The following is a 15,370-nucleotide window of genomic DNA, read 5'->3' as shown; positions in this document are numbered from 1 at the left end:
CACCTCGCTGGTGTTTCTACAGCAAAGTAAAAGACAGTCTATCATCTTACCGTATTACTCCAATGGTTTGATTTGCTGAAGTTCCCAGAGGACTCTCCCGTGCACTTTTTGACAAAAGCTATATACAAAGAAGAGGTGTTTGCTTCTGCAGCCCTAAATCTGTACAGATTTTCAAACATACAATTTTGATGATACAGGCTCAGATATTCTTTCCCACAGTCGCAGTAACACATGGTTCATCTCCATCAGATGACTGTGTTCTTTCAAGTCATTCAGTGTCCTTTGTGCTGTTGCAATCTCACTCAACAAAGTAATATGTCTCAAAGCTAGCTAGAGAACTCTTTGTAATGTATTTTAGGTGACACTTCTGTCTTGTCATGTGTCATTTGGACAGTAATGAAATGACAACAGTTGGCACGAAGCTTGAAGGATCAGACCTTATGGATTGGATCAGGCAACACGTTCAGCTTTGTTAAAGAATGAAAACACGCATTTGTGGAAAAATCTTATTTTGTGGAAGCTATGATGCTGCTAATAATAGACAGACAAATCAGCCTATTGCAGCCAGGTTCAACAAGCCCTTTAGTACATCCTTTCCTGTTTCTGAAACAAATTCTCCTCTAAGCTCAAGAGGTGAAATAGTGATGCTTGAAAGCCTCATTGCTTTAGAGATGAAAACATCAAAGTAAATGGAAAAGAATATTTAGGTGTATGTCAGTATATTCAGTTATATAAAAGAAACACCAATAAACGTATTGTTTGTCTTTCTGAAAACAAATATTTATAGATTTCAGAAACCTCAGCACTAAATATTAAGAGTTGCTGGAACTTACTATGTCGAGATAACATATTTAGTAATAAGCACTGCCTTGAACCAAATAGTAGAAGCAGTCTGAGACTGAATATTAAGAAGGTTCTTTTACTAATGAAGGATCTCCTTAAAAGAGAATTCCAAGAGATAAATACTTCCACTGTCAAGCACCAGCTGTGCTGGAGTTTCATGTTTATCTTATAGAGACCTTGGTTTCAAAAAATGTGCCCTTCACTCTTTTGCAGTGGGAATAAATATTTCAGTAAAGGGAATTCTGAACATCCTTTCTTCCTTTTCCTGAAAGAAGAGTAAGAAAAAATCTGTATTTGTGGATATATGCTCAAATATTGCAATATTATTTGTTATTTGTAATGAGATTTGTGAATGGGATTTGTGTTAGAAAACTTACTCATTAGGGACTGCAGATATTGCAATTGCAAATGTGGTGCTTCTGGAAGCGGTTCCAACATACCAGCAGCATGCCAAGGGGTTCATTGGGAAGGATTTGGCACACAGCATTATCTAACTCTGTTCACATTCCCTCACATTGTCCTTCTCCCGTCTCTTCCCGCAAGGCTGACACAAATTCTTCTAGCAGTTTAAAAACTGAAGAGGAAAAATAACCAGTTCCCATGTATTCCCTAAATGTTCAGCAATCCCACTGATGGCAGTGGCAAGTTTGCACAGGAAAACATGACACAGTTGGGATGTAACCAAACTCTGTGTTTGAAAAATGGCAGGAGCTCCTTGCTCTAAACTTTAGAGATTAGAATGCAGCAATCTCACGTTGCCATTCATTTGCTATCCTAATCTAAGCATCTGGACAGTACAAAGGTATCAAATCAAACAAAAGGTTATTATTCAAAATCCAAGCTGGGTTATCTTGATCAGTGGGTATTTCTTCATTGTTGTGTTTTGTGTTTTTTTTTTCATATTGGTTCAGAAAAGTTAAGCAATAGAGAGCATCCCAACAACGAATAGATTCAAAGGGCAAAAAAAATGAAGCTATATTGGTGATGTCATATTTCATATTTCAGTGTCCCAGTAATTTGTATCCCATTTGTGGCTTCAAAGTGGCTTCAAGCTCCTTGCTATTTGATTAAAACATCACACAGCGTCTCGAAGGCAATATGGCAGCTGCCCCCAGACAACTTGAAACAAAAAATAGAGGTGTGAGTGCACCCACACACATATGGGCAGTACTGACTTACACAGAGCTGGTCTCCTATGACGGGTGACAGATAGCCGATGAGTCCGGGTCTTTGGCTGTGCTCCGAAAACCACTGTTCCTGGCTGTGGATTTTGCTGACTTGTTTGGAGCAGTGTATTAACTCTCGCATAAACTGCCTGTGCACATTTCTCCATTTTAAATGCGGTTCATTCTTTCATGGTTTTGTGAGCCTCTGTTTGATGACAAAGTAGCTCTTCGTTTGTCACAGGCTGAATGCCACTTCTGTACAGCGCTGGAGCTTTTTGTGCCTAGCTATCAGTGCACGCCAGTGTTCAACAGCAAAGTGATGAATTCATAAAATGTACTAGCTGCTCGGCATTAACAATTCTGCGCCACGAGGATGTGATAATCGTACTGACTTCTGAGAAAATGTTTTGGGGTTTCCTATTACAAAAGGTCTCTCTGTCTGGGAGTTGATGCTCTGACCCCTACTAGTACGAGAAGACTTCTGCAGCACTTCCTCTCTCTCTAAATAGTGTGTTTGCTGATGTTCAGCTTCAGTCTGGAGGTGCTAGGAAAGGCGTCTTTCCCCCTTTTGTGCATACTGGTGACAGGAGGAATTTTCTTTCCTCAGGACCGTTTTTGGTAAATGAGGTGAGCTGAGGATTTGAGCAAATAAACATTCTCACTGGACATATTTGGAAGGCCGTTTTGAATAGAGATGACGTGCTTGCAAATCATCCAGGTAAGGATGAAACAATGGCTGGTGACCGAGGCAACCAGAAACACTTTGACAACCCAGAGGCAGTGCTTCATTCGTTCAGTATGTAAGGAAGATGGATAGTGCTATTGCCTTTAATTCCTCTTGAGGGTTTTTCACATGAATATGTATATGCAGGCCCTGCTGTTCTGTTTATAGATTAAGTTTAGAAAAACAGAGAGAGTTTGTTATTAATGCTGAAGCTAGAAGGGAGAAGTGCAGCCATTGACTATGTTTGGCTACAAAGCATCCATTTTATTACGTGCAGTCATTAACTGGCTTACAACTCAGGATACGGCCGTAAATGGTTATGAAAGTAGTCTTGGTTTTCATTTGCTCGCAGCAATGTTCTCAGGTTTATGGGAGCACTCAGTGGAGAGGCTTGGAGGCAGGTGAAGGAATGTCAGAGAAAGGAGAAGAGTTCCACTTATACACAGTAGTGAAAATTCTGCAACCTAGAGGTGTACAGATGGGTGCCTGCATCTGTGCCTCATCGCAAAGTAACCAGGCTACTCCTGCTGAATTCCTGATCTGTATTGTTTTCAGGTATGTAAATCAGAGACCTGTTGTCAGAGCGTATTATTCGTGGCCTAAAAGTTAATGCAAAATGCAGCTGCTCAGTGCAGTTATTCTGTCTGCTTTTACACTGTGTTCACACGTAGAGTCGGTTGCCTAACTGGGGAATCAGAGTTTGTTTTTCACCTCTCTATTTCAGTTTCTTTCTATCAGTCAAAACGCTAAGGTTTTTTGAGGGAAAAAAAACATGTATCGCATAATGTGTTCTTTGAGGGTTTGAGCCTCTGCCCATTGAGGTCAATAACAAAGCTTCTATTGACTTCAGTGGTACAGAATCGAGTCCCAAGGCTCAAAGAATTGGTGCATTCTTAATCCCTTGGAGCTAGGAGGGAAAAGGGGCTTGTAAATGCATATCCCACTGCCAGCAAATGGATGCCAGGCAGTGAGCAATTCTTGCACCAAAAGCATGTGCACTTAATACCCACGTAGGTTTTTAGAAGTCTAAATGAAGGATAGCCCTTCCCTCCCCAAAGGTTACATCTCTCCAGTCCTTACTAAACAACACTGGCCAGATGCATTCTGAGAATAAGACATAACTTTCTAAGAAATATCAGAGCTAACTTTTCTGCCTTCCGTTTAAAGCATCATTAATTAGCAACCCAAATTTTGCTGAATTAATCAGACCAAATGCAATTCCAGCATCTTTATATATGGAGCAGAGCTATAGGCTGCTCGCTTTATTATCTCCACTGCCATTGATCACGTACAGCACATTCAGAGTAAAGTTTTGAAATGATTAACTGCCCTGTTCCCCCATAGCACTTTGCACATTTGATCGATTTCTAGTCATTTCATTCAGCCCTGACCTTGCTATGTAACAGTCATTCTATAGCCCCAAATCCAGTTAATCTGTGCTTAGTATCTGAATTTATCTCTGAACAACCAAAAAAATGAAATATTAACTAACCTTTGCTTGTGTTTATATTCTTTTTGGCTTCTTATGGCATGATTTCTCTACTTCACACACAAGCTGTAGGGCTAGATCCTGAGGAATGCAATCCTTTCTTAGGCAGAAAAATGTTCTGCTGAAGAAGTCAATAAACCCCCCAAAACTTGTTCCATCTCTCCTTTTTAGAAAACTGCCCTATTTGTAGGAGGATACCAATCTCTGTCTTTGAAACACTGAAAAAACATTATGCAGGAGAAACGAAGCTTAGGGAGGATACAGACAGCTTTCTAATAATCTAAATCCACCGGAAGGGAACATTATTACTGTGTTTGTGTGCAACAGCTTTCTTTCCCATGCTGCATGTGCATCAACAGAGCTGCTTTTGTAATCAAACTGCCTTTCATCTCCAAATTGTTCCGGAGAAACTAAATCATGTACTCTGCTGAACAGGAGAAGTCACAGAAAGAACTGCAATCCATGCTAACCTTCACCTGAACAGTTTTGCCCAGTGTGGGGAATGTTTATTGCACATCATCACTTGGCAGTCCTGCTCACATTTTCCAGGGTTAAGAATCAGTTAGGGTGGTTTTCATACCAGAACCAGGCATTTACTGCTCTCTTGCTTCTGTTTCCCAGAAAGAGCTTGCAGGTGCAGGCTGGATTCTTACGAGCATTTTCAAAAGCACTGTGTAGAAGTTTCAGAAATTTCATTGTGTTACGTGTTATGAACACATGGCAGGCTTCGAGCTGCTATGGCATCACTGGGAGTACAATTAGAAAGCTGTGGTATCACACAGAAAATGTCAAAGGCCTTGTATGGCTTTTATAGACTGCACTTGGTAGTGAGATTGGGAGGGGAGAGCAAATAACTCTGGTGCTGAAGGTCCCAGAAGCTTGAAAGTGCATTTTTAATCTCTAAAGGAGTATGTTTGGTCATTTTGGGGTCATCTGGAAGCATTCCGTCTTCTGAATCAGAAATATATTTCCTCTGGTAGGGAATATACACATGTATGTAATGCGTTTTTTTAAGATGTGACAGTCATGGCATGGTCAAAATAAAATTAGAATAATGCTTCCTCCCTCTTCTTGCATTTGTCATCTCATAACTCAAGAGTCTAGTCTGATGTCCACTGAAGTCACCAAGGGTTTCTTATTCACTGTACTCAGAACCCAAACTTTATCTCCAGGATATATCCTTATATTTCTGGGCATAATCATCTGATAATCTTGAGGCAGTCTGTGAACCTTGGAAAGTGCTGCTGCTGCTGCCAAGTGCTGCCATTCAGTTTCTCTTTGACTTGAATAGCTTAAATGGTCTTGTATGTCCCAAAGCCTCAGTAATTCAGCAAAAGCGTTTTGATGAAGACCAACTAAATTGAGAACATAGATCTTCCCTGATTAACCGATTTTGGAAACTTTAGTTATGTTTTGTAGTCAAAAATGAACGTTGATGACAGATGTGAGAAGTGCTGTCAGCTGATCTTTGTGCTTTTAGCTTACTGCTATAGTTCTGAGAAAAGAATTATTTTCATGTATCTATTTTAGAAGATCACTATCAGCTTCTTTGAAATGTATCATAATTAAAGCATACGTGAGTTTGTAGTTATGGAGACTGATATTTGACCAAATAACTCTTAGGAAATTTGAAAAACACAGGAATAATTTTTATGATTTTTGGAAAAGCTGGTTCATACATTTTGTACTGAAAATATGCAGAAATTAATTGACTTTCAGTTCATTATTGTGCAAAGTATGGAAAATGCATTCACTGTGAACAAGTGAAACAGCTGGATTCTGGTCTTGTTTTAAATGCAAGTCTTAGTGCTCATGAAGCTCCCAATGTCATTTCCAATGTGAAATTGCTGTTTCAGCTTGATCAAAGCTCACGTTGCCACTGAGGAGGTCATGGACTGAGCTAAAATTGCAGAATATATCTGGAGTACATAACCAAACTCATGTAGTCTTTTGTCTTAGTGGGAACATGTCCGTCACGGCCTGGTATTTGACAGCAGCTGTGCAGCAGTATATCTTGGGCTGCTAATTGTGTCACTGACTTGAGTTTCTTTATATATTGTCTCACAGGGTGTCCTAGGACTGCTTTTTCCTTTCCTGAGTTGCTTCCATCCTCTCAATTGCAGTGTCATGCACAAGCCTCTTTTTCCCACTCAGCCAGAGTACTCTCCTCAGAAATCATAGAGGAACTGACCTGTTAGAGCAATATCACTGGGCTGATTATTATTTACCTGTAAAAAGAATTTCTGTTGACAGCTGATTGGACAGGACAGGGTTCCTCACACTCTGAGCCATATTTTACAGTTGGCCATTTCTATATCTACCACAATGAAGCCTGTTAAGGTGACATCTCTCAGTGTTCTTCTGCAGCGAAGGGTTAAAGGTTGAGTTAGATATATATGAACTGCAAGTAGTTTCTAGCAAGAGCCAAACGGGAGATGAATGATTCAAAAACTACATAGTCCAGGAGTCATTATGATCCAATTAATAGCAAATTGGAATAACGCTCTGTCTCCTTGCTTATGACAGAGATTTTACTTGCTTTTCATGCTTTAATACATTAGTAAGTCCATAAGAGAGATATTTATTCTCCAAACTGAATCCATAATCCAACTGGATATATATAGCAAACACATGATTTCATGTGCGCCCTAAAGCCAATCTCCTCTTTGAAAACTTTAGGACTGGTGATCTACTTAGAAGACAAATTGAGCTCTAAAGGCAAGGCCAGGTTCAAAGTGCACATGTATCTATGCATGAGGGCTTGTGTGATGCTGTGTAGAACGGGGTGGCCCTAGAGGTATGAATAAGCTTGCAGTGAAAACAAACCCTTTGGTGCTGCTGACATTGACTTTCACCTTTGACAGCAGAATGTTTTCCCAAACAATAACGGAAACAAGTGTTTTCCAAAAGATTCCAGCATGCTGCTTTTCATATATACTTAATACTTCAAAACCATATAACAGCACTCCAAAAATTTACAGCACCAAGGAGCCCTATTTAGCAACACCTTTCCATTAATCTTGTTTTTTTTTCCCTCTAACAGCATAATTATGTTAGCAATAAGGAAAGCAACTGTGTATTCATGGTCCAATTTAATAGGCTCCAATACTTTGCTAAAGCACTGCAGTGGATCAGTTGGAGTTAATTATTATACAAGATTAGATTGCAAATAACAACAGTATATCAAAGCAACGTGTAAGGTCTGCCTTGCAACACAAAAGCAAGAACTTTCAAAGTCAAGTCTAAAATTACACGTTTGGATTTCCTCCTTAATTCATTACGTTCCACGTAACATATTATAGGCCCAAAGAAAACACGAGTGAGGCTAACCCTTCTGATAACAAGGTGATAAGGTCAGTTTTCAATTGTCTTGCTTTTAGAGATTTAACTAACTAGTTTATCACTATGAAACTAACTGTTGAGCTGGTTAGAGCTCAGAGTCAGTATCCACAACCTGGGTATAGATGGCAAAGATCTAGTTTCTGAGCAAGAGTGATTTTTACATCAGCAGACCTCAAGTTAGAACTATAAGGCGATCGATCTCTCTGCCACTTTACCCAAAAAGAGAGCGGTCTGTGCTCTTTCATTTTATACTGTATAATATATGAGGAACAAATAATTTATGAGAGATTTTAAATAAAAATTCTTGTCTTGCTTCTCCTGTTGTTCCCTACCCTTCATCACAACTGAAGACTAAGGATATGTCTACACATCCTATAAAATAAGCTCTTAGACTTAATGAAAGACTGCTGAAGTCAATAGAATGATGTTTAACGAAGGTAATGTTTTTTAGATTAGGCTACTGGGCTACTGAATCACAGCTACCAAAGGAAGAGCACATCACTTTTAAAAGACGGATTTTACTCGATTTACTTTTATTATTTTGCATCTGCTAAGACACATGAGTGATTATCTGAGAGGCCCTATCAGACAAGTCAAAATAATTTTCTTTCTTAAAGATTGATCATCCAGTAATGAGTTTATGTTCTAAACAGTTCTCTTTAGTACTAGAGGGGTACCAGGTAGAAAGTGGAGCCATCACAGAATATTTAGAATAACATTTAGAAAAGAATAATATTTAGAAAGTAATATAGAAGATAAAATAACTGCTTAAAGAATTAAAAATAAGTCTTTCAAGATTTCTATGTGTACTTGGAAGTAAGAAAAATCACAGGCTCCTCATTTCAGCTTAATTTTGCATACTTGAGATATGGTTATTCTGGGGGTTCATATGCAGTTGAGCTAAATAGGTTTTTTTAAAAAAAGTTCAAGATTATATAATTAATTTTAAACAGAAAATTTCTGCTTTAACTTTAGTCTTAAGGGATAGCTGGGGGATTGTGGGATCTGCTATCTGTTTCTTAAACAAAAGACATGCAAGGCTGAAAGGAGTGCAGTCTGATGTGCTGGCCAATCTCTGTGCCATGAAAAATATGGTATTTCATTTACATTGCAGAAAAGTCAAATGGAGCCCATGTACACTACTGCACAGTAGCAATGATATCACTGATCTAAAGTACTTTACACTGAATGAAGACTGGGCCCAGTATATTTGAAAAGCAACACTAAGAACTGGGTAACTATGAAAACCAGACAGATGGGTGACTCTTCCTAAACTTTGCTAGTGTGTCACACTTAGACAAATGCCTTAAAAAACATCAAAAATAGGATGCTGTAGAAACATCACTGGTTAGAAAAGCTTCCCAAAAATGGATGTTCGCTGAGCATACCTTCATGTTAGTGCTTGAGTGCTTCCTTACTATTACAGAATCATGGAATTGCAGGGGCTGGAAGGGACCTGACTGTTTATAAGGACAAAATAGAACTCAAGTAAAAACAAGACTCTAGCAGTTTTTATGTTCAACAGTAGTTTCAAGTTAAACTGATAATAAAACAAAATGTAGCTGCTGATAATAAATATCTATTTTCCTGCAAATTGGGTCTGTGGACTCCTTGAGGCTCAGGGGCTACTTCTGAAGTCTACAAAAGGTAATTAAGAAAAGTAAATCTATTGTCAGTTGACTTCAATTTGCTATATAAGAACCATGTCAGATCTATTGGAAAATGCTTAAGACTCTTCAAATTGATATAAGGTGAGAATTGCTTTCACAAAACCATTTTGCAAGGTTGCTTTTTTTTTTTCACTTCTGATGCCTTCTATTGTGCTGAAAGAGCAATCAGATAGCTAGTCAATTTTATACTGTAGTTGTCAGGATCCAGTGCAATTGCTACAAGGTGTGAGTTACAAAGCCAAACAACTTTTAATTGGGAATAGAAATGTTATAAAGCATAAGAACACTTCTTTTAACACGATATATATTGTTAATATCACTTTTTTTTTTTTTTCCAGATAAACTACTGTGTTTTTGAGAGACGTGATGTCTCTCGAATACTGCAGAGTATCAGACCTGTATTGCTTTGTTCGCATCAAGGTAAGTGTATACAACTGCAGCCATCTTTGTATTCTCAGTTAATCCTGCTGAAATCGATGAAACAAATCATGTTAGGTGGAATCCATCTCTGTGCAGATGGATAATGCAAGTCCTTCACAACAGGACAAAATATGGTGTAAAGACTGTGGATTAGATCTTTGAGTATAAAGAGGTCAGAATCTCTGGGCCTTGGGTTAGACTAGGGTAACTGACTATGTTACAGTCAGATATATCTCTTCTTCCTATGGTTTTCCTCTTTCTTTCTCAGATTCTGGACTGTTCTGTACATTTCCTGTGTAGACACTTTGCTAGCATTGGTATTTTTTTCCTGTTATTATTTTGTTAGACCTTGAGATGCTGTTGAACTTGGATGATAGATAAGGTCTCAAGGTAAGAGGAAAAAAAGGTCTAGAAGTACCAGCGATGCTCATTCTTCTCACGTATGCTTTATGCACTTCTTTCTTCTGAAGAAATACTTTATTTTCATGGAAGTTGCACAGGCAATTCTTTTTACCATCAAGGTGGTATTTCTTGGCTAGTGACAAAGCAAGGGAGAGACAAACACCCCATAGTGTCCAGAACTAATGGAGGTAAAGCTTCCTTTGCTGTTAAATTTTGATTCCATATTAGTATAATGTCTATATGAAGTGAATTCCATACCCTAGTGCTACAAAGGTTCAATCCAGAAGTAAAACCAGAGGTTCTTTGAATCTGACAGAGCTGTCAGATTCTTGCATAACTCTTAAAATAACTCTAACTACCTGAGTAGTTGCTTAGGGAGGGTAGGAATTTCTGTGATTAAGTGGAACAGGCCAAAACTGGAAATCGTAAGCTTCAGTGAAAAATGTAAATTCTGAACATCCCTTTCTAAAAATCTTTATGCTGTTTTCCCAATACATTTTCACTAAAAAAACACTGCTTGAGATCTGAACTGAGCTGAACTGAGTTTTAGTAATATACAAATAAACACTGGGAAGAAAGCAGACTTTTTGACTGGCAAGCAGTTATCTGAAGTGATTATTCACTACTTACAGCTAAAGGAGATTGTCTTAAATAATATATATTTCAGTAATTAAATACAGAATTAAAATATTTTGAACTGGATATAACTCTCAAGACTGCTTGAAAACAGTATTCATAGGAATGGGAAAAAAGGAGAGAGTGGATTCACTTTATTAACAGTGTATAGGGGATGCCACTACATTTTTATTTGATTTACTGTTTCCTTAAGTAATAAATACAGATGAGCACAGCAAAAGTAAGGGTTTAAATAAGAATTGCAGGGCTATGTTTTGCCAGCAGTGCCTAGTGTACAATTCATCAGAAAGCAGAAGGTAATATAAATTGTTTCTGACATTATGGGACTGTAATAACCCTACATTTCCACCATCCCCCTAGCTCTTAGGACTAGAAGTATGCATCCTGAAAATACCACAAACCCAAGAAAAATGAAGACATTTGTACATGCTGACTGTTTCCACATTTGTCTTAGTTGTGCAAGTGTAGTATATACAGGTTATTGCTGTATCAGTCCATGTTCAAGTCCGATTAAAATTGCTGCAGGAATTTCTGTCTGCTACCTAAGGTTGAATTAGTCTCCAATAATGAAGTAATGACTTCTATTTATCAACGAGTTTCCTCTTTGAGCCTGTTCTTATACAAATCTTGGTCATCCTTCCATGAGCTAGAACATATTCCTATATGCCTGACAAAATTATTCTGCCAGGATGTAATGGATAAAGTCCTAGCTGCAATGACCGAGGTAATAAACTTGTCAAATGTTTCTGTGGTTCCAGGGTTTCACCTGTTGACTATTCTTAGCAAAACAAATAGTAGTAATAAAAAAAAAGAAGCCAACAACCAGTGTTTCAGCTAGACTCCTATCCTGTCTCTGCAGAAACATTCAGAGAAGAACAGACAGGCTGTAAACTCCCGGCATGCATAGGAATAGGAAGAACAGATCTTTCCTGAGGCATCCAGCAGCTACTTTTTGCATGAATTCTGAATATTAATCCCATGGTTTGTTTTTTTTTTTTATAGTTAGTCTAATGCATGTACTCTGCTAATCATATAAAACTTCAAAGTGTTAAAAATAATTATTTTTGCCAATAATACCGTGTAGAAGGCAGCTTAATAGATTAGCTATTAACTGCATAGCAAAGTATTTCTGTTAAACTGTCATCTGCTGCTTTTTAATTTGTGTGTCTCTGTTACTGCTTGGTAATGAAAGATAAATAAGAGAGCTTCAACAGTTTGTTCTCAAATCAAATCTTAACTGCATGTACTTTGACCTGCTCTCCAAAATGTATGAAGCTATAATGTTATATTCCATATTGCCTATATGTCTATTTTCATTCTCCCTCTCCTGACACTGTACCTTCCCCTTGACTCCTGCTATCTGTAGTTTCATCTTCTCCCTAAATCCCTTTTCATCTTTGCTTCTGTCTCTCCCAGCTATCACTCCTATCTGTAGACTGTCTATTGTAGAATTAATCAGTTAAGCTAATGAAAATGCTGAGATTAACATAAAGTTCTGTCAATTTCATCTCCTGTTTTTATGAAGAAAGAAACAGTTATAAATGAAAAATAACCATAACATAATTGGTAATACATTTATTTCTAGAATCATAGAATCTTTTGAGTTGAAAGGGACCCTTAAAAGTCATCTAGTCCAACTGTGATGAACAGGGACAGGCCCAATCAGGTGCTTGGAGCCTGGTCCAGCCTGACCTTGAGTTGCTCCATGGACGGGGCACTACCACCTTTCTGGGCAACCTGTGCCAGTGCCTCACCACCTTTACTGTGAAAACCTTTGTCCTTATGTCCAAACTTAATCTCTCCTCTTTTAGTTTGAAACCATTTCCCCTTATCCCATCACCACAGATCCTACTCAAGAGTCCTGTTTATAGCCCCCCTTTCTGTATCTAATGGCAGGCCGCTCTCAGCTCTGCCCACAGCCTTCCCTTCTCCGTGCTGCACAGCCCAGCTCTCAGCCTGTCCTCGCAGGGAGGTGCTCCATCCCTCAGATCATTTTGGTGGCCCTCCTCTGGATGCGCTCCAGCAGCTCCGTGTCTCTCCTGTGCTGAGCACTCCCCATCTGGACGCAGCGCTCCAGGTGAGGTCTCACAGCACAGAGCAGAAGGGCAGATCCCCTCCTCGCCCTGCTGGCTGTACTGCTTTGGATGCACTCAGTGCACAGTGCTGGCTCATGGCCAGCTGCCATCCGTCAGTACCCCCAAGTCCTTTTCAGCAGGGCTGTGCTCCATGCTTACATCTCCCAGCTTATACAGATAGCAGAGGTTGCCACGACCCAGGTGCCAAACCATGCACTTGACTTTGTTGAACATCATGTGATTCTCTTGGGCCCACTGCTCGGCCTGTCTTGTTCTCCCTGGATGGCATCCTGTCTCTCAGGTGTGTTGGCTGCACCACACAGCTTGGGGTCATCTGCAAACTGCTGAAGGTGCACTCGATCCCACTGCCAATATCACCGATGAAGTTGTTTTAGAGCACAATTTATTGATATTTATAAACTTATGAGGTTAGTAATGGGAGAAACAACGATTTCTAGATACTCATTATCTGAAACTTTCTCTTGCAAGTAAAAATACGACTTACAAAAGTTAGAAAGTCAGCTTTGTGCTGTTAGGGCAAAGCTAGAGTCACAGAATCCTGATGTAGATTTCGCCATGACTTTATGCAAAAACCATGAGTTTAGCCTAGTAACATCAGAAAGCTCAGTGAGAACACTGTGTCCCAAATTCTATAGCATTTTACTAATCCAGTATTAGACATTACAATGAGAACACATTAGCTAATTATAAATCATTACCTCCTCTTGATCAGGTAGACAGTACTCAGAATCCCCTGGTGTCCTAGGGCACCATAAATCATCTAAACACAAAGCTCTGATTATCCTGCAAGATCTCTGTTGTATTTAGGGAAGGCTTGGGAAAGCATCTGGTATGACCTTGGTTATCATGGAACTCATTAACTTGAGTCACTGAGCATCCCAACTAAAGTATGTGAACTATTTGCAAGGCATTCATATCCACATGAAACCAAATAAAATCATAAAATCATACTAAGATAGACTGGGTTCACTGCAAGAATGAAACAGGGATGAAGTCTCTTTGGCATTCTCCAACATCTGTATGGTATGGTCACTGTACCATTTGTGTCTAAAAATATCACCATGAGACTGATTGCCTAAGCAAAAAAAAAAATGAAACGTGTGTTGAAAATGCTAATAGTACTGTGAATGCTAGGGGTGGGCTTCAGAAGGGAAAACATGATAATGACCATTTGTCTCTTAGCACAGATTCATCTTTGATTTTAATAAAACATTCTGAGATGAGGCTGTGATGCACCATTTTATTCAGGATGAGGTGCTCATCCAACTGGCTGTTCATGGAAATGAGAGACTGCCCTATGCCCCCTTCATTCCTGGTTATTTGTGTCTTCTCTTGTCCTAACATTACAATGTTAAATGTAATTTCTTTCATGGTTTTTTTCAGTGCATCATCATCAGAGGTGCCAGATAGCAGGAATACACAGCTGGAGGGACAGGAAGAACTTGGTGAGAGCAAGTGAACAGAAACAGAAGTGAACAGTAAAGCTTTGAAGGTAACAGAGCACTGGAACAGGTTGCCCAGAGAGGTTGTGGAGTCTCCTCCTCTGGATATTCAAAACCCACTTGGATGCTTTCCTGTGCAACCTACTGTAGGGAACTTTCTTCAGCAGGGGGGTTGGACAGACGATCTCCAGAGTTCCCTTCCAACCTTTGTGATTCTGTGACTGCAGGACTGTGTGAATGCTGTGTTAGAAATGGGCTGGAGATAGGTAGAGCAGCAAAAGATAAGTAGTTTTTAACCAGAAAGGCAAATTATTTCCCTATGGGAACAAACTTTTCACAAGTATCTTGGAATTCTAATGTTCACGTACCTGCCTGTAACTGTCAGGTCTGCTGTGCTTACTGGAAGACATTTGAGAGAGGTGTGCTCTACAGTAAAGCCCAGCTGTTGTTCACGGTCTTAATTCTGAATCTGAAAATTCCTGCCTCGGTGAGCTGGGTGAGTTACTTCCACTGATATTTAAGTTTCTACATCTGCAAGAAAAGAATACAATTCTGCTTCACAGAGATGTTTAGAGGAATTCATAGATAATATTTGTAGAGTGCTTTGAGCTCAGAGTGCAATAGATAGCGAGATGGCATTTATGTTCCACATATCTCTACAGATAACCACTTATTTCTTCAAAGAGATAAAGTGACAACAGCCTAACAACCTAAGCAGGGAACATTACAAGCCTCCCCACAGTCTGGTCTCTACCCCTGCCTGAGCTGAAATAGACTCCATCTCCTGGGAGTGATTCACATAAAGGAGCACACAAGCAGCAGACAATGCATGCACCTACAGGTAAGGAGTCACATTTATGCTGCTAAGGTAATGCAAGTGTTCAATGGTTCCTGCTTCATGAATATGATGCCCTTTTATTCATATGTGTCTTTGTCTTCCTTCAGTAGTGGTTTGAATTGGTCATGCTCTTTAGTGATGTGTGCAGTCACCTGCCAGTGTCTTACACGAGCACTTAGATGAGCTAAAGCCAGTGTCACTGACTGATTATTTTGCAAATGCAAAGCCAAGTGCTTTCAATATTATCCCTAACTCAACTGAATGGAGAACAAAAACCCACCAGTTTGAGATTAAGAAAAAAA

The 15,370-nt window shown here is 39.2% G+C and overlaps 1 protein-coding gene across 13 annotated transcripts in view; it reads left to right on the top strand.

The window, feature by feature from the left end:
* Positions 1-15,370, top strand: part of GRIA3 (glutamate ionotropic receptor AMPA type subunit 3) — a 542,807-nt gene that overhangs the window by 385,815 nt on the left and 141,622 nt on the right. For 7 of the 13 annotated variants that reach the window (XM_085230480.1, XM_085230478.1, XM_085230479.1 and 4 more), the window contains 5 exons: positions 2,617-2,727; positions 9,573-9,654; positions 14,172-14,280; positions 14,616-14,726; positions 14,893-15,071. In XM_085230480.1, the coding sequence (XP_085086606.1) occupies positions 15,056-15,071 (16 nt within the window). In that variant the 5' untranslated portion in view covers positions 2,617-2,727; positions 9,573-9,654; positions 14,172-14,280; positions 14,616-14,726; positions 14,893-15,055. The remainder of the gene's footprint in view (positions 1-2,616; positions 2,728-9,572; positions 9,655-14,171; positions 14,281-14,615; positions 14,727-14,892; positions 15,072-15,370) is intronic. The other 6 variants (XM_085230476.1, XM_019618294.3, XM_085230483.1 and 3 more) reach the window with 3 other exon arrangements.

Source organism: Meleagris gallopavo, chromosome 9, assembly GCF_905368555.1.
Source record: "Meleagris gallopavo chromosome 9, MGAL_WU_HG_1.1, whole genome shotgun sequence".
NCBI lineage: Eukaryota > Metazoa > Chordata > Aves > Galliformes > Phasianidae > Meleagris > Meleagris gallopavo.
The sequence above is the reverse complement of the archived record's forward strand: the minus strand, read 5'-3'. Positions and strand labels throughout refer to the sequence as shown.